The sequence below is a fragment of the Microcebus murinus genome, chromosome 17, assembly GCF_040939455.1.
Source record: "Microcebus murinus isolate Inina chromosome 17, M.murinus_Inina_mat1.0, whole genome shotgun sequence".
Taxonomy (NCBI): domain Eukaryota; kingdom Metazoa; phylum Chordata; class Mammalia; order Primates; family Cheirogaleidae; genus Microcebus; species Microcebus murinus.
In genome coordinates, this window is record NC_134120.1 from 8,053,267 (window position 1) to 8,072,685 (window position 19,419).

General features: G+C 33.0%; 1 protein-coding gene across 1 annotated transcript in view; it reads right to left on the minus strand.

Moving 5' to 3' along the window:
* The window catches only part of CCDC102B (coiled-coil domain containing 102B), a 202,430-nt gene that overhangs the window by 95,578 nt on the left and 87,433 nt on the right, over positions 1–19,419 (minus strand). Inside the window, exon 6 of the mRNA XM_020282138.2 lies at positions 13,069–13,278. Within this exon, the coding sequence (XP_020137727.2) occupies positions 13,069–13,278 (210 nt within the window). The remainder of the gene's footprint in view (positions 1–13,068; positions 13,279–19,419) is intronic.

The window sequence follows — 19,419 nt, forward strand, 5'->3', positions numbered from 1 at the left end:
TCGAATGGCATTGGACCCAGCCACCATCAGAGAATCAAATCCAAGTCTCAGAGTAGTGGCCTTGTATTAGTTTTTGCTGTGGCAAATGATGACAAACAGTGATTTAAGCAAAATAAATTTATTTTAGGATTATGGAGGTTGGAGGTTTGACATAACTCTCATTTGGCTAAAATTGTATTTTTATAGGCTCTAGGAGAAATTTGCTTCTTTGATCATTCAAGTTGTTAAAAATTAGTCCCTTGCAGTTTTTAAGACTAAGGTCCTCATTTCCTTGGTGGCTGTCAGTTAAGCCTTTCTCAGCTTCTAGAAGCATCCTGAAATCCTTAGCTCATGCCCACTATCTCCATCTTCAAAGCCAGCAACCATCTTCACACAGCAATAGCAGATCAAGTCCTTCTTATTCTGCATCTCACTGACCAACTCTTCTGCCTTACTTTTCTACATTTAAGGACACTTGTGATTACACTGGCCCCGTGAAGATAATCTCCCTATTTCATGTCAACTGATTAGAGGCTTTAATTCCATCTGTGAACTCCTTTCATCATATAAAGTAACACATTCACAGGTTCCAATGACTAAGGTGTGGATATGTTTGGGAGCCATTAATCTGTCTACCATAGGCATAAACACTTCTAATAAGTGCCACGTCATTCATTTTTTTTAAAGGTAAGGTTTGTTTTAAGGTTGTTTCCCAATAAAAATAACTCTTTACAATGCTATGATAAAGTGGAAAATAATGACTTTAGTGGAGAATGTTCGGAATAAAAAGAGACAAAGATATAGAGCAAAATGTAGCACTTCTTAGGTAAATAAGTAATCTGCAAGTATTTTGCAGAGGATGTTAAAAACAAACATCCAAAATAACAATTTGATGCAGGCTTGATAATTAAAGAAACTGAGATTTTTCATTAGCATACACCAAGAATAATCTGAATTGATGGATAAAGTCCTTAATACAAAATAGAATGTACTTTAATCCCAGTGCAAGTAAATTTGGAGAGAGAGAAACAACAAAATCTAAAGTCACTAGGAAAGGTCATAACATGACAATTCCTTTAGCTACACTAGCTCTGTATAACAGCCAGATCCTTCCCAAGGAGTAGTCTGGAGGTTTATTTAGAAGATCACATGACTCTTTTCTCTGTGCCTTCCCCGCCATTTCCACAGCACATGAACTTTGCTGAGTGTGGCAGCTCCCCAGGCTCACCAGCAATTGCAGAATCCTGGAAATTCTATCACCACCCAGGGTATGGTAAGGCAGTGGATGCAGATTGGACAGCCCCAGAACCTATTCACTTCCAAATATCTCTCTCTCAGAGCCACAGCTCTCCCTTCAAGCTGAGACACTTAAAAAAGTGTCGGAGTGGAATAAAAAAAGAAAGAAAGATGGTGATGTTGTGAACAGTGGGAGGTTGACACACAATTCTGCTGTATCTGGATTCCTGATTTCAGAAAAAAATAATTATTTCAAAATTCCTGACTATACCATCTCTTTGCTTCCTACTGGTTTCTGATGAACAGAAATATTCCACATGGCTTGGGAAGCCAGCTGAGGCCAGTGCCTCTGCCCTTCCAGACTCAGCCTCACCATGTCTGCACTGCTCCTCTCTCCAAACATGCAGGGCTCCTTTCAGGAGCTTGGGCCCCCACTGATTACAAGGAATACCCGCCCCCAATTCAGCCCATTTGGGATGTGATGCTCTTACATCACTCTGTTCCATGTATCCATGTCCATTCATTTCTCTGATCTCAGTCTGAATCATTTCCCAGAAGGAAGCAATGCTGTGAATCTACTACTCTGTAGTATTGAACAGTGTCACCACTATAGGCTTATTTGTTGATAATTTGATTGGTTGTAGTCCTCTCCACTTGACTGTAACTCTCACGAGGACAGCAGTTACATTGCACATTTTGCCAACCCTATAGCCCCTATCTACACTGTGTATGCCTGAAACATCCCTCCACAGTTGTTCCAGATTCCTTCTAGTGTTCTCTACTGTAATTTGGAACATCTACATTTCCCCAAACCTCCTGTAGCAAGAGTTCCAGATAAGAGACAGCTCCAGATGCTGGAAAAGAGATGCACTCAGGCAAGGCCTGGGTTGGGAACTGATTGGAGTAGAAAGAGGCAACAGGAGTCAGAGGGCTGGCAGGCCTAATTCTGTGGGAAAGTTCCTCATTCCCAGGTCATAGGTAAGGTGTTGCCGTCATGGAGCCAGCAGATGGAACGGTGGCATCCTGAGCCCTGTATCTTCCTGCTGTTTCCCAGAGGGTACCCATTCTTTAGGCCCACCCGAGATAGTTCACAGGGAGTTACGCCAACATGACCAATGAGGACTTGGCTCCCCCAGGCCTTCCAAATCATCCAATTCCTGATATTTTATACATTTCTGTCATAGATCTATGCTCTCTTTTCTGCAACCTAACTCTGAGTGATTCATTGTTAAGGAAAGATTTGCTGAATATATTAATAAACAAATGAAAGAGTAGATGGTACCTGAAATTACATGAAATTTCTTCTACCTACAATAGATAAGATGAGATAACTTGCACCTTTTTAAAATATGTCTTCTTCTTTATTTGTTCATATGGTAGAAATGCATGGGAAATAAGTAAGGAGATGCACTGCAACATTCCCAAAATCATATTGCCTGTACATCATAGAAAAAAAATGAAAATCGTTTACCTCAGTTTGAAAAAAAAGCTTTATCCATACTTCCTTTACAACTACTGAAGCTAAAATCTGACTGAAATTGATTTTTTAAAATGGACTACATGCCTAATAAGCAAAATGTGGACAAGACAAATCTAATACAAAGAAAGAATGAGAGAGGCATTGCTCATACAGTACAAGTTAGGCTAAAAAGTAATAACTCATTCAAATAAAACTAGAAAACACTAAGATTCAACTAATTCACTGGAGAAAAGGACAAATTTGGTTTTTGAAAATTTGTGAACTCATATTTTATGTCTTTTTTTCTACATTGTATATATAGCCAAAGGGCAAAGTATAATTATGAGATATTCATTACTGTGAGCAAAAAACACTTCAACTATTAATACATCCATCCAAATTGTGCCAAATAAACCTTTTATTTGGAAAAAACTGAATTAATTCTGTCTGGCATAAGGTAAGGTAGAATAATTAATTTTAACTGGCTTAAGGTAGAATTATTCTTGCAATACAGACTCAGCCAATTAATTATTTGTCCATATGCTACTACTCTCCACACCTGCCTCACCTTGGCTTGGGAGACTTCTCACATTTCACTGCTCTTCCCAGACACCATCAAGGACAATGCCGCTAAACAGCCACCAACTTGTCTCCAGTGCAAAGAGAACCAGAGTTTCAAATATGAGAGCAGCAGATTAGAAAAAATACTTTATTTGTAATATCTATTTAAATATAGCTAGAAAGTATATAAAATATCCTTGAAAATATATTATCTGAGATTGCCATTAATAAAAGATGTGCATCACAATCATTGTCCTTTCTAAAGTTGCACAAACACACACACCACCACACTATTTAATAATGCCAAATCAGAACTACAATAAGAACCCATCTTGTATGGGTTCTTAAAAACCATGACTTAATTGAAACAAAGTATAATGAAACCAATTTTACCATAGGCTCATTGATATGAACAAGCTTTAAGTTCTTACAGCATATTTCTGGCCACAAAAACATCACCAAACTTCTAAATAAATACCCCAAACATTTCAAATATGAAACACTGAAATAAAGGTGAGCTATATAGACATTTAAGAAAGAGTAATAAAAACAAGGAAGATAATTATTTCCTCAATTTTTGATGAATCAGTTAGTGACAGTGGTCATACTGGTGGGGGTTTTAATGAAGGAATAAATGTTTACAAAGTGGAAATTGTAAAGAGCACCTCCTCCTACCATGCAGTTTGGAAACAATCACAAATATGGTGGGCTCGCTGAGTGCTTTTATAAGTCATAGTTTATTGCAATGCACCTACATGTCTATCCTATACTTTATGAATATTTATTTTACAATAATTTGTATTCATTCATTTATTTGTTTTCCAACCATCTTATTCCAGGTCAGAGTTGTGGGTGGCTGGAGCCTATCCTGACAGCTCAGGGCACCAGGCAGGAACCAAAAAAACACTGGCCAGGAAGCCCTTCCCTTGGAGGGAATGCTCACATACTCACCAGCACTCACGCAGACTAGGACAATTTAGACACACCAACAAACCTAACCTGCACAGCTTTAGGATGTAGGGGAGTAACCTGTGTAGACAAAGGGAGAGTATGCGAACTCCACACTCCACACAGTGACCCCATCCAGAAATCAATTTCTTTCTCATCAACTTTACAATAAAATGACATTATTCGAGGACCTGCTATAACCTAAAGTCATTTATAATTATTACAACGGGTATTATAATGTACATTGAAGACATTGGTGTTGACTTGTGGTTTTCCAAATTTTATTGCACATAAAATTCACCTATGTATTTGTTTTAAAACATATATACTCCTGGGTGCCAAGTTATATCCCTATTAATTCAGAATTTTAATTTTGGAAAGCTCCCTATCTGGTAGAGATAGGACCATGATCTGACTTTAAAAAACATCACTGTAGGAGATAAGAATATCTAATGAAAGCACACTGTCTCTATTTAAATTCATTCTTCTACTGGAAGCACATAGAATAATATGATTCAGAATAATAGAAGAGGAACTGAATGTGAAATACAAATGTGATTTATAATTACACTTTCTTTAACTTTATTGACTTCCTATTCACCTTGTGTTATAGTAGAACCACCCTCACATACACACAAAGGAACCATGTAATAGAAAATTAAATCAAAGTTGGTTAAAAAGCAAAGAGATGAATCTTGCTAGCTACTGATATATTGATGCTTCCTCTCCTCTGTTTTCCTATAATTTAGAGAGAATTAGAAAGGCTGCCAAATGCTGTGGGTATTTAAATACCATTAAATTAAGCATAATAAAATGAAGGAGAAACAGAAAGCAATGACCAGTAGCAGAGAAATATGAAATGAAAAATCTCTCAATTATGTCAAGAACATATTAAATTCAACTTTGTGAATTAAAAAGAAATAAATACAGAAGTGGAAAGAGTACACTAAGCTATATCAGAAGCCAATAGCCATTTTAATAAAAATAAACTGAAATTCTGAGGAAATATTACACTGTATTCATGAATCCAAATTAGTGACATTTATCTAAATTCCATAGCTCAATTTTGGAAAGCATAATAGGATTGTGGAATTTTGGGGTTGGAGGGATCTCAGCTATTTATTCCAAACTCTTCTTTCAAACATTATGAAATTGAAGTGCATTACAGAGTATTCCTTGGCCAAAATCACTCAAATATAAAGTATGGTTCTATGATAAGAGATTCATTCTTTTGTTTTCCAGCCTCTGGTCCCATTTCCCTGTTACATATAAGTTAAACCACACATTTGCAGTTTACTGCTTTTATTGGATAATAAAATAACAGCCAAAATGATGGTTGAAAAGTGTGTATACTGACAGCCCATTCAAGACACTGTCATCATATCAATAAGTTCATAGCAAATGGAAAGGCTAGATTCGAAGTTTTCAATTTCTATAGGGTGACAGATTCCACCTGAAGTGCTTGTTAAAACAGATTTCTAGGCCCCACATTTAAAGCTCCTGATTCAGTGGGTCAAGGGTGGAGCCTGAGAATTTGCATTTGCTGCTGCTGCTGGTTTAGACACCACATTTTGAGAAATAGGGGGCTAAATTGCTAGGTGAGTGCAAAGCATCATACAGAGCTTAAATGTTTTCAAACATGTTTTCCTTTATATCTAATTGTCTAAAGCATTAGTTCGGGAGTAGTGTTTTACTGATTATCAAAATATGATACTTTAATAAAGTTTTATTTTGAATAGAATCAGTTATCTGCTGCTTTTTTCTAACCTAGAACTGCCACTGTACAGAAGAATTAACTTGTAGAAGTCCTTCTCTCCAGGACCAAATCGTAAAATTGAACTTAATCAAGTAGACACATGAAGTAAGTAAATGAGATAAATGGACTGCTTTGTGCATGCAAAGAAAAATATAGTGAGTTTGGTTTATGTCATATTACAGTTCTTGTAGAGATTTACAAAATATTTTTTTCAGTTCAGTAACAGCTTTCACAGAACGAAAATGGTATTTAGTTAATATTGCTACGTAAATTTATGCTGACATTTTGGTTCTTAGAGCAAATTTTCATTTTTCATCTTCAAAAATCTCAAAATATTAACCATTGGCTCTCATGCCACAATGCCCATCCTGGCTCAAAGTGAACATAATGCCTGAAGAAGAAAGGGTTTTAAGGATGCCAAAGACAGCACTAAAAACAACATAATTTGGATGAAGAGACTATTATTAACTTCATGGTTGTTTTCAAAATTCTTGGGATTTTAGTACTAAGCATTAATTATTTATACAGTAGAATTGGTCTTGTTCTCCTACTTTACTACTAGGTAGTAGCAAACTTGCTCTTGGGGAGCCATATATTCCCTGTGCCTTCAGCATAAACCCCAACCTATGTCTATCAGTCCAGACACTCCTCATGACCCATGGTCGTCTTATATTTTCTATGGTCATTCCTAAAACTTTATAACTTTGGGGGACAGTATAAAATTACATCATTCTGTCATGCCTTAATAGGTCTTATTACCATGATGAACTAGATCTCAGGCAAGTTAATTTAATTCTAGTCATATGTCTGCCAATTCTGCTGTACTATCTAAAGATCCTAAGGAGAGTTACTATCCATTTCTATTTCCCTGTCTTTTAAATAAAACATTTTATAGAAAATAATCTACTTGCCAACATCCCCCCAAGGACTTTTTTCTGGGATTTTTGCAATTAGGTCTTATTTAATAAGTCAAAATAAAACACCAGATATTATATTTTGTAGACTTTGAGTCAGAATTTTTCTTCCACAATGTTATTTCCTATTGAAAAATATAATTAGTGACATCCCTTTACTGACAAAATCATTTGAGATACCTCCACATCTAACGTTTACTGAAATGTATATGCTTTTACCTTTTGACCTGAAATGTGTCAAAATACTTAGTGGAATCTGACTCCATAAATAACCAATCTTTTTTGGTAATCCTATATATAAGTGATTAGACCAGTAAATCTAGAACTTTAGTTAACATCTGGAAAAAATATAAATAACTGCATGAAAGGAAAATAGTAGTTTAGGATCTTTCTAAAAACAGCTCTTTCTAAAAAGAGCTTTTAAAAACAGATTCCATAATGTATTCCTACCTACAACTAATTGCTTTAATGTTTCTTTTGTTCATCTTTCCTTATTTGTTGATGTTTTTTACATTACAATTAATGTTGACAATTTAGTTTCATATAAATCAGGCATAGAAAACAACAAAAAATAACAAATTTCTCATTAAATTAGAAAGGATCTTTTCTTTTAAGTTGTTATTCTATTTTCATAATAAAACACTGTGGCCCAAGGAAAATTTTTCTCTAGTATGGCAGTCAATATATTAACTAATTTCTATTTCACAACAGCAAAAATGTATGTGATTATTGTTTATTCTTAAATTAACTAATGATTTTATGAGTAACAGTAGGATTTAGAAGAAGAATAATAAATGGAGAAAACAACCAATCCATAAATTTGCCCACTAAATCACTGAATGAAAAGAAAATATTTCTGAAGCCAAAGTTACTAAACAAAATAAGCATAATGCCATTCCCTGAATCTGGACCACTGTCAGTAATGCAGATTCATTAGGAATTGACTTTGATGGCTTTTCAACTTTTAGATTAATTCATCATTTTCCTGAGACACATCAATTATTGCTCTGTCACATTAGCTTTCGGAAAGTGACCCATTATGTGACCTGAATGAAGGTATTCCATTGCCAGAATGATTTAGGAAAACGAGCTTCCAAAACACTTCAACAGAGGAGTGCTGACTGCTTTAAGGGCCTTTACCCAAAAGAACACGAGCCACTTTTCCCAGTAACTTCATTTGAAAAAGTATTGTTTGCAATAGCAAATACATAGACTGCATATCAACAGAAGAATTAAGTCATTACAAAATGGAATCTAACATTTGTACCCCCATAATATGATGAAATAAAAAAAATAAAAATAAAATAAAATGAAAAGAATCTGTGCCATATGTGTTGGGTGAAGCAAATCAGCATTTCTATGACAGATATCATATAAAAAATAATAGCTGGGAACTGCAATTCTACTTTTCTCCATTATTACAAAATCAGGACTTGTCTTGATAAATATTAAGGTCTGTGTGTTTGTTCTCTTTGGTTTTCATGTCTTCTCCTTTTATAGTGGGTAGAAACCCCACTTGTCATTTCCCTTCCTCCCACATGTCTTCTCATATCTTTTCTCTGTCTTCCTGAACATTCAAAGACATGAACCAAAGGGAGAAAAGGGAGGGGTAAGAGCATAAGAAAGGATCAAGATTAAGAAGGTACCTACAGTTATTTTTCTTTTTCCCAAACCCTGGAGAAGATGTTTTTTCTTTAACTTAAGGATTATCCTTTTCCTTGAAACTCCTTTCTATCTGCACATCCCTTGCATGTTAATATTAGATATATCTTCATACTGACTTCTAAAGTATAGTTTTCTCCCTATTAATGCATCTATGAAAATTAATAATTCACTCTTAATTTTCTAATATTATGACTCATGTGGACAAATTATTGCTTATATTATACTACATATCCCTCCATTTTTTTTTTTACATTCGTTCCTTTCATCGTTTTTGAAAGCCTAGTGTGAGAAAGGAAGCATACTAGGTCATAGGGATATATCAGTTAGCAAAAGAGAGGCAATCCCTCATCAATCTCCTAGTTAAATGCATAGAGTTACTAAACAAATGATCTCACTAACAGCTAAGCAATTTCAAAAACTGCAAGAGCTATTTGATCTAGTCGGGTAGATCAGGAAATGATTTTCTAAAGAAGTAAAAAAAAATAAAGTCTAAAAAATAAAAGGGAACTGGGGAGGACAGTCACAGGCTTCATGAGAATGGTGCCACCAGGTATTCTCTTAGTTTTGAGCTTCATTAACTTTAGGCTGTTCTCACTAAACACTTGTAAAATAGTGTAGGATCAATTATAATCATTATTTCAATTTTAATTTTTAGTATAAATATCATCAATTATTTCCCATTTTTCTTTCGTTTATTTCACCCATATTAGAGGAGACATACTATATTAGAGATTCTTTTCAGTGTTAAAAATTCACTTAAACCTTTTAATCTTAATGTAAAACTTTCTTTATTTTTACCCACATTTTAAAAACCTCTCCTGAAGTAAATATTATGTAAAATGACTAACAAGCATTTTATGTTACATAAAATTATAAGTTTACCCATTTTAAATGACCTTCTAAAATATACTGAATTATGTTATATAGATATGCTATTCTACTAATGTATATTGTAAACTATAAGATGGATTTTCTAACAGCAACAGCTAACAATATATTAGTAGTTTCTTTCCACACCACAGTGTGACATGTACACCCCACTTTTGATAAGACTATAATTTTTAATACACAGATTTTTTAGCTACCTTGGTCTTATAAAAGAAAACTAAAAATGTTTTATAGCAAATAGTTCAGATTATTGAATCCAAATTTTCTGAGTATATGACAATTAAAAAAAATCTAATCATATTAATTATTCTAATATTTATATATCTGTATATTCATAAGTATAGGTGGATTTTTAAAAAGGGGTGGATAAAAAGGGTAGATGAAAATATACATTCTAACCATCAAGCATAACCAATATAATTTACTCGTGGCTGTAGAATCAGAGTTTCAAATGTAGCTTCATTTCTCCTCCTTAAAACATACACTGTGATTTACTGATGTTTTCACAAAGCTAGTTCTCAAACAATTTTTTCATCATTTAAAATACAGGCTTCAATCTGAGAGGAGCACTCAATACTGCCACTGAAGTTCTATTGTTTGATGTTGTTTTGTCAGTTATGCTGATGCCATGGAACCATGGAACAGTGCCACTATTTTCAAAAACATCCAAAAATAGAAGGATTTGCATGCAGAGGTTGTTCTAGAAAAGTCTATGATAGTGGTTTATGCTTTAAAAATAGTTACCACAGAGTGGTAATTTTCCAATCTGTCCACAAAAAGTTCAAGTGTACTACTGAATTTTTTTAAGTTGTAAAAGATTGATGTGCACATATCCTTAAACATAGTATATAAAAGCAAATACTAGGTGGAGATTCACGTTATTAGATCACTCACGTGAAGAATATTCTTTGTTTTTGGATTAATAGTGCAATTTAAAATTGAAAGCCATTTTCTTTAAAAATGTATTCCCTAAAACACTAAAGTCAAAAAAGCAAATGCAAAGCCATGTGAAAAGTCCTCCCTCCTTGAATAATAGGGATTTATACAAATTTTATTGAACAAGAAGATTACTAAATCTTAAGATGTTTTAAAAATCTATTGATGTGGGGATCTCTATGTGTAGCAGGTAGGTTTGTGTCTGCCATGAACAGTTGATAAATATGATTCACTGCAAGTGTCATGTGGTAAGAGATCTTACATTTCTTTTAGAGACTAATAATTGTGGAGCATTTTCAGCACCATCCCTTACCACCTATTTCCACTGCCTCAGTCATATATGGATTGTCCATACATATATAGACATGATACTCATATACGGTACTTATATACATATAAATGTGGTACTCATATGTGGTAACATATTTATTTGGTACTCATATATGGTACCTAAATACAAATATAGACATGATATTCATATATGGTACCTATAAACAAATATATATATGTGGTACTCAAATATGAGACCTATATACATATATATGTGGCACTCATATGTTGTACCTATGTATGCATATATATGTGGTAGTCATGTATAGTACCTATATACATATATGTGGTACTCATATATATATGTACACATGGTACTCATTCATATATGGTATTTATATATAAACAGATACGATACTCATATATGATACTTATATACATTTATTAATCCTTATTAAAGTAATGTTAAAACTACAATATGGTTTTGTTATTATGAACAAATCTAGATTATTTTCTGGACTTTGACATGTTCTATACACAGCTCTGATTCATTTGGTACTTGAGGGCATCAGAATCTTGACATTTTGAGATTCTGTGAGGGTCTCTATGGCACCAAAGATTTTGACCTACAGCTGTTCCATAGAAAGTAATTATTTGGGTTTCAGTAGTGATTCTGAATTATCAAAGAAAAGGGTAATAATCACCAACTCTACCCCATCATCAAAATATGATTTATACCTAAAGAATCCTATAGTCTTCTACCCAAAAAAAGCATACCACCTATTTGGTCAGATCTTCCAGAATCATCCCACTTTCCAAGTTCTGCCTAGTCCTAGGCAGAAGAACCATATAGATCTCAAAGAGCCCAGGTCTGGTCTTAGTGTACCCTGCTTATAGGTCATACCAATTAGTATATATGCTAGCTCCCAACAGGCCCAAATTAACCCTTGTTTTTCCTGATATATTTATATTATGATATTTTAATTTAATTGGAAAGGTGTCAAAATCAAATAAAGTGAATTACTTATTCATTGTTGTTCCCATTCCACTACATTCTTAGCAATCATCACAATGTTTTATTGATAATAATGTATGTGTTTGTCTTCCTATAAAGACTGTAAACCCATGCTGGGCAGAAATAATGATTCTTTAATCTTCACATTATCAGCATCCAGATCCATGACTGACAAAGAGAATAATATAAATAAATACTTGTCTTATTCAAAGAAATCAAATAGAAAGATGTATTTTTATAATCAAACTGGATTCCACAATTGAGGTAATTCTGTGCTTTTAGATGTAGAAAGCTCTAAAAAATGTTTTGTATGGATTTATCAGTTATATGTATGTCAGAATCAAACATGCTATTATAGATGGCTTATGAATCTGTATAATAGGAAATTATGATCACTGACTATAACATTTAACTTTAAATATTTGCATTGCCAAGTCATGAAACACTAATGCAATTAATCTTGCATTTGCAATAAATTCCTAGAATCACAAAATAATAAAGTGATATGGAATTCAATTTTTCTGTCCATTTAGATTCTAGAGCTCATATGAGTATAAATGACTTATATAACTAAAAATATGAACTTATCAAATCTACCTTTTCAAACTGTTACAGGAATTGAGGGAAAAACAGAATTGTGCATTAAGATGCTATATATACTTTAATGGAAAAAGTAGAACGATGTATATATTTTGCAGTGTACTGACACCTAACCACACAAATTATAACTATAAGTCAGCCAATAAAAGCACATTTAAGAATCTGTAAACTATTTATAAAAATAAAATTCCATCTACAGCATGGAATTAACTATGGTTTGAGGATAAGACACATACAAAACAGCCTAAATTTCCCGGAGTCAAATTTTGAATTTAATTCTAGTTTTAACAAGTGCCATTGCCTGTAAAAGCTGTTTGAAAAAAAAATGATGCATTTAATAGACTCAAAAATAATTGTTCTGAGACTACATAAAAAAGAACCAGAAGACAATGAGCCTCAGCTGAATTTGAATGTTTACACTGATACTTACCACAGTTACCAACAAATGTTTATTGTATAGCTGCTCAAATTAATGGAAAAATATGTTTATTGAAAATAAGATCAATTGCTTAGAAAAGGCTGAGACAGACCTATAACAGGAAACAAAACCCACAAAGGTCTCTTTCTCACTTCATTTTTTTTCCTTCCTTTTGTAAATATTGAAACTGAAGGTTTGTCATATTCTAACATGTTTAGCCCAAATTTGACACACTTTGTTACAGATGCATAAACAATATTATTTTGCGTCACAGTGGAACAAAGAGCAAGCTCTCCCAGTTATTAGCAAGTACAAAAGGAAATATTTAGATTTGGAGGTGTGTGAAAGTGAAGGGAGCATCCACCTAGATGCTGGGTAGGGAATATACAGTTAGAGAACACGTGCTCCAAGGAGCAACCGTACCTTGTTTTTCTCTTGCAGATCAATTTGTGAAATCTTGAAATCAGGATCTTGAGAGTTTTCACTTAATCCATCTTTCCTATCCAGGAGCTCTTCCATTTCTTTTACCCGGATCTTGAGCCTTCTATTTTCTCTCTCCAGACCTTGTTTTTCTGTTTCAAGTATTTCCCTCTTCTCCCACTCCAAGGCATTTTCAGCCTGCAATCTCTCTAGCTAAACACAGAAAGTACAAAAAATAAAAAAAATTAAAAAGCAGTATGTAATATTTGTAATTCTCCAAAGATAAGGCATCCAGCACACAGGTCCCATTAAGCAAGGTTCATGGAAATGTCTATTTATATAATTATAAAAAGAAAATTTCTATTTGTTTGAAAACTTCAGAACAACACAAAAGTTCTAAAGCCAGAACACATCCTAGATAAATATAACTTTCCTCTTGGTTCATGTGACTATCTCTGTAACCATGTGGACTATATTAATCAAATAAATATGTAGGTACAAAACTGCTGATTTTTTGGCAATAATACCCACTCTCAACTGGTGAACATGTATCAGTCGAAAAGACACAAAATCATTTCTAGGGAAATTTTGATTGGTTATAGTTCATTTATTCACTCACTCCTTTCTCTGGGGAAGAAAAAAACATATATATGTTTGTATATATCTCTTTGTCTTTCAGGTTCCAAGTACTGTGCACTATGCTAGCACTATGGGTAAAGACAAGTGAATATAATAGAATATAATACATTCCATGATTACACTATTATAAAATATAGTCAAATGCACAGGAGTGGGGGGCTGATTTGATTTTCAGGGAGTAGAGGTTAGTGAATCATGTCCCATAGGCCAAAATTGGCCTGCCTATTTTAGTATGTCCCATAGTATGTCCCATGGTTTTCACTTTTTAATGGTTAGAAGAAATCAAAGGAAGAATATTCTTTTAGGCACATTAACATTATATAAAATTCAAATTTGAATACCATAAATACAGGTGTAATGGAAAACAGTCATGCTCATTTGTTCACATGTTGTCTATGACTGCTTTCACACACAATGGCTGAGTTGCACTGTTGAGACAGAGACCATATGTCTAGGAAAACCCAAAATATTTCCTATGTGGTCCCTTACAAGAAGAGTTTGTTGACATCTGCTCTCGTCCTGTGGTTCTTAACCAAGGCTGCATGTTAGATTCACTTGGGGCAATACTATAATTACCAGTGACCAGAAGCCACCTTTAAAAGTTCTGATTTAATTGATTTAGGATAATGTTAATGTCTTCCTTGGTAAATTTTTATTATTTTAACTGTTTCTATATTTCATGTTTAAAAAGGCAATATCAAATATATTAATTTACTGTAGTTTTATTACATCTGAATATTTGCTCATTATTATAATGAGGTTAAATTATATTTGCCTGCTATGATTTTCTTTGTTGTTCTGGATATCATAGGTAGAAATGATTAGTCACTTATTAGCTCTGTAATGAATTCTAATTCAGAGCTATGAATTCTAATCCTGACTTCACCATTTAGTCTCTGGATAAATTTAGTCAGGTAACTTCATCTTCTTTTAAATGTGGACAATTTATTCTCTAATCTGATAGGGTTTTTGAGAAGTGAAATTAATCAAATGTATTGGAAAGTACTTTCCATAGTAATATACTACTTAGAGGAAAAATATTAAGATGGTAAAAATTTCAGGAAAAATTATATATGTATTTCTTTCTCTCATGTGTTTGGGCATATATATGCACACATGTCAAGTATTTATTGCACAAATCTGTGCAGTGAAGAAAGTTTTCACAATAGAAAAACTATCAGAATATAGTCCTGGTTCCATCAGTTACACATTGGCTAATTCTGAACAAGACACTTATTTTTCTATGTTGCTAAGTTTTCTTTTTGTTTTTCTTTCTTTTTTTTTATTTCAGCATATTATGGGGCTACAAATGTTAAGGTTACATATATTGCCCATGCCCCCTCCCCCCTCAAGTCAGAGCTTCAAATGTGACCATCCCCCACACATTGCACATCTCATTCATTGTTTTCTTAATAGTAAAATTAGCATGAGAACACCAGCACCACCAAATTTGTGGTATTGTAAAGACTGAATGAGACTAACTATTCAAAATGTTTTGTAAACTATATAAGATGGTTAGAATATGAGACATTTTAAAACTATTTGTTAAGGATAAAAACTGTAAATTACTTCTTTTTACATTATTGGTTTTAAATGGCTTGATTGCAATGTATTGTATAGTATTACACTGTTATAAAATATGTGTCTGTGACATTTTAAATTCTAAAAAAGTTCCAACACAGTCAGCATTAAGAAAAATATTGGGCTTCAATACTATCATTTGAAATGAATTTTGATATAAAAGTCTAAAAACTGCTTTTTCATATCCTTATAATTGTACCATTATTGTAGAAAATGTTCTGTTCCCGAATCTAAGAGATGTTCTGGCTTCTAAAATGCAGGAAACCAAAATTACATTCTTGGCATTAGACTTCATTTACCAATTAAATGTAATAAACTAAGAGATCAAATATTAGATGATGTGGTTTGACATTTGGGGTGCCTATTTGGGGATATAAGGTGAAAATAGTATTTTACAATCTAATTTAGAACATTACATTACTTTCATTGTTAAGATTAATGCTTAAACTTTCTATCATTGTATCACTTATCAGAATGAAAATAATAAAGTTGCAATAAAAAGTCAGCAACTTAGTGATGAAAAATTATTTTTAGGAGAGCAAATATATTTTTGGACAAAGACAAATATGATGTTATGTCAAGGCTTTGTAAAGTTGTAGGGTTTAAAAGAAATTGCTTGACTACTTTATAACAGATAATGGGTAGAACTAAAGTTTTAAACAAGTAGTAGATGGTGGGAATGAATAAAAGCTAAATCTTACATTTTTTTCATTTTCAGTAAACTTTTATTAAAGTATAACATGTGCACAAATAACGTGTTGAGTTTAAAGAATTTTCACAAACTAAACCTACTCATATAATCAGCACTACAGAAAGACCTTCTCATTTACTAGTAGACCCTCTCTTCCCACCTCCCCCTCTCAAGTGTAACCGCTATCCTCAAATCTAATGCCACATTCAATAAATGGTGCTGGGAAAACTGGATAGTCACATGTAGAACAGCACTGTTATTTCTCCACAGTAAGAGATGGTTGCCCATACTTTCCTGAGAACCTAATGTATTCCTGGTAAAAAGTCATATAAGTGATTTCCTATCCTTACAATAATTCAGCAAGTTTGTGTTATACATGAGGGAACTGGGGTTTCAAGAGTAGAAGAAACTCTCAAAGTGAGCAAGGATTCCAAGCCACGATTAATTCACCTGAAGTTCTGTGATCCCATTCCTGAATGCATCCCACCCACATCAAGTTAACAAGATGGTGGTAAATGTATGTATATCCTCTTGCAATATTAACTGTCACATTCTGAATCCATGGCATTGTATTCTAGCAAAGGTTTGTTTATGTTTTTGTTTGGTTTGATAGATTTTGGAGTTCTTCCTCCTCCTCCTCCTCCTCCTCCTCCTCTTCTTCTTCTTCTTCTTTCTGTCTCTCAGAAAATTCAGAAGAGAGGAAATTTCTGTAGAATCACATTCAAAAGTCTGGCAACTCAAATTTAAATGCGCTCATATTATTGATGTCACAACCTGGATCTTTTAACAGTCTTTTTCTAGAATGTCCTGGAATCACAAATAAGAATTGCAGGAACTCCCCCCTAAATGAAAGTCTATGTCCAATCTGTCCATAGTTAAATATAGCCCAGTGATAACTTAGTCCCTGTTTGACCAAAAGTCAACAGCACAATGAATGATTTTAGTAATATGCAATGCCACATACATTTTAGTTACTTTAATTTTTTATTTTAAATCTTTTGAGAATTTCTAAGACTACAAATTCCTTCACTATTTTGAAAGAAAATGTATGCCGATGTCATATGAGAGAAACCAAAATGCATATCTCAGATTGAATGTGAATCAAAAGCAATGTAAGCAATATTTTTAAAAATGTGTGTCTATGTCTAAATAAGTCAGTGTTGTATATTAGAATGGCAAGAGAAAGGGGACATATAAAGTTTTTGGTTATGCTCTGATAGAAAAAACTTACAGACCCCAGAAGTCAATGTGGGTATTTTAGACCCCTGATTTTGCAACAGCCAGGCACTGTCTCAAAAATTCTTAATGGTGTTACAAAATTTAATGCCCAAATATATTCTCCATTACAATGTAGAAGTCAATCATCATCTACACATACCCAAGGAACTATTAAGATAAAAATACAAATAAACATGATGCTTTTATCCCCAAAATAAGAAAATTGTTTCGTGTGTTATAGTACAACCAGAGAAATAGCTTTGAGCTAAAACTGAAACAGTAAAAAAGATGCTTTTCTGCAAGTCTCCTGCCAAACATTGATATGCTACAGTGGATTTCTTATAAACTCAGGAAAGTGTGACACTTTACAGAATGTGAGAAGTGAAATACAATGGAGCTCATAAATGTGCATCTTGTTTCAGCGATAATAGGAACCAGGGGTTTATATAAGGTATTTATAATAGAACTTAATTTTACCAGGCACTAACTACATCCTCAAGTGTACTCTATTACTAGGAAGAAACATGCAAATACAAAATACTTAACAAGATCTATTTTGGGAAAATGAATATAAGACTATTGTAATTAAGTATAAGGGGTAAGCACTCTGTTTCCAAAATTTCTCCTAAAAATGATTTAAAAAGTAAATAAATTCTCTTGGCACAAGAGTTGCCAGACAGGTCTTCTCAGAAATTTTGGCACCAGAGTTGCTAGACAGGTCTTTCTCAGAGGTTTTGATTGCTCTCTATCAAAAAAAATATAAAAGGTGCTGACACTGTCTAAAGCATGGTTTTCTGCTCAACTGAGACGATGACTTGTGAGAACCCATATGTTTGTTTTTTCTAAGGAATTAACAACCATTTTACTTACAAGTTATGTAAGTACTCTGATGGTTCAAATAAAATAGCAAGTTATATTTAATTATTAATATTGAATTGTAAGAAAGAAAAAAGTTTACAAAAATTTACAGGGAAAAATTCGTGGAAAAGAGATGGTAAAGTGAATTAGAGCCAGAGAATGATGCTAAAAGAAAGAATGAAATCATGGCAAACGTATTAATGAACACCTCCTAATTCATCACCTTGTACCTTACATCTGTGCTAAGAATGGTTTGGCATAACAATTTTATGTTTTAAATATGTTGCTTTTCTAATATCTGCTTTTTTGTAGGGAGAGTATTTTGCAAAAGAAATATATTAATTAACTCTTTCACAAAAGCATAGTGAAGAATAAAAATTAGTGTTTCTTGTTAATCCTAACAGAATTACACAAGAATTTTTAACATTAAAATTTGGTCATTTATAAAAAGCATTAATATTATAATTGAGCCAGTTAATTCCTTTCATTCATTTTTAATATAGAGTCAGCACTTTTTAATAGCTTCTCTATTCAGCAATAAGTTACACTAACAACTCTGTTGATAGATCAACTGCCCCTAAGTGTATGACTCTGCTTCTGGTCTCATATTACGTTATTTCTTTGTACTTCCTATCATTTCCTAAATACTACTGTGTTTGGTTAATATATATATATATATACATATATTTTTATTTGTTGGTGGTGGTGGTGGTGTAGACACATGCAATTGATCTTATATCCACCAATATCTCTAAACTCTTATGAATTATATTTTGTAGATTAACTTGTATTTTTATAAATAGATAATTACAACATTTTTATAATTGCAATTTGTATCTTTCTAATTCTGATAATTTTATTCATTTGTTTTCTTTTGTTGAACTGGCTGGGACCTGAAATACAATGTTAAATTAAAGTGATAGCATGCTTCTAATCATCATTACATAAAACATTTGTTCTAAAATTTTGCTACTCTCTATCAGGTTTTAACAGTTCACTTTTATTCCTAGTGTGCTAAAGTGTTTTTCCCTATAACCATGAATTGAATTTAAGCAAATGCTTTTTAAGCAAACTTTGACATAAGCATGTAATTGATTTTTGCTTTTGCTCTTTACTGTGGTGATTTACATAATGGATGTTCCAATACTTTAATATGCCTTCCATTTCTGTGACAAAGCAGTTTTTTAAAAAATTTACTAGATTTAGATTAATATTACTTCTATTTGATCAATATTTTTCCACTGAATTTATCTGTGAGATTGAGTGTAATTTTCCTTTCTTATATTGTCCTTCTTTGAGTGCAATATTAGAGTTAAACTAATACAGTGGAAAAAGTTGGAAAGTTCCTTTTCTTTTCTCTTCTTTGG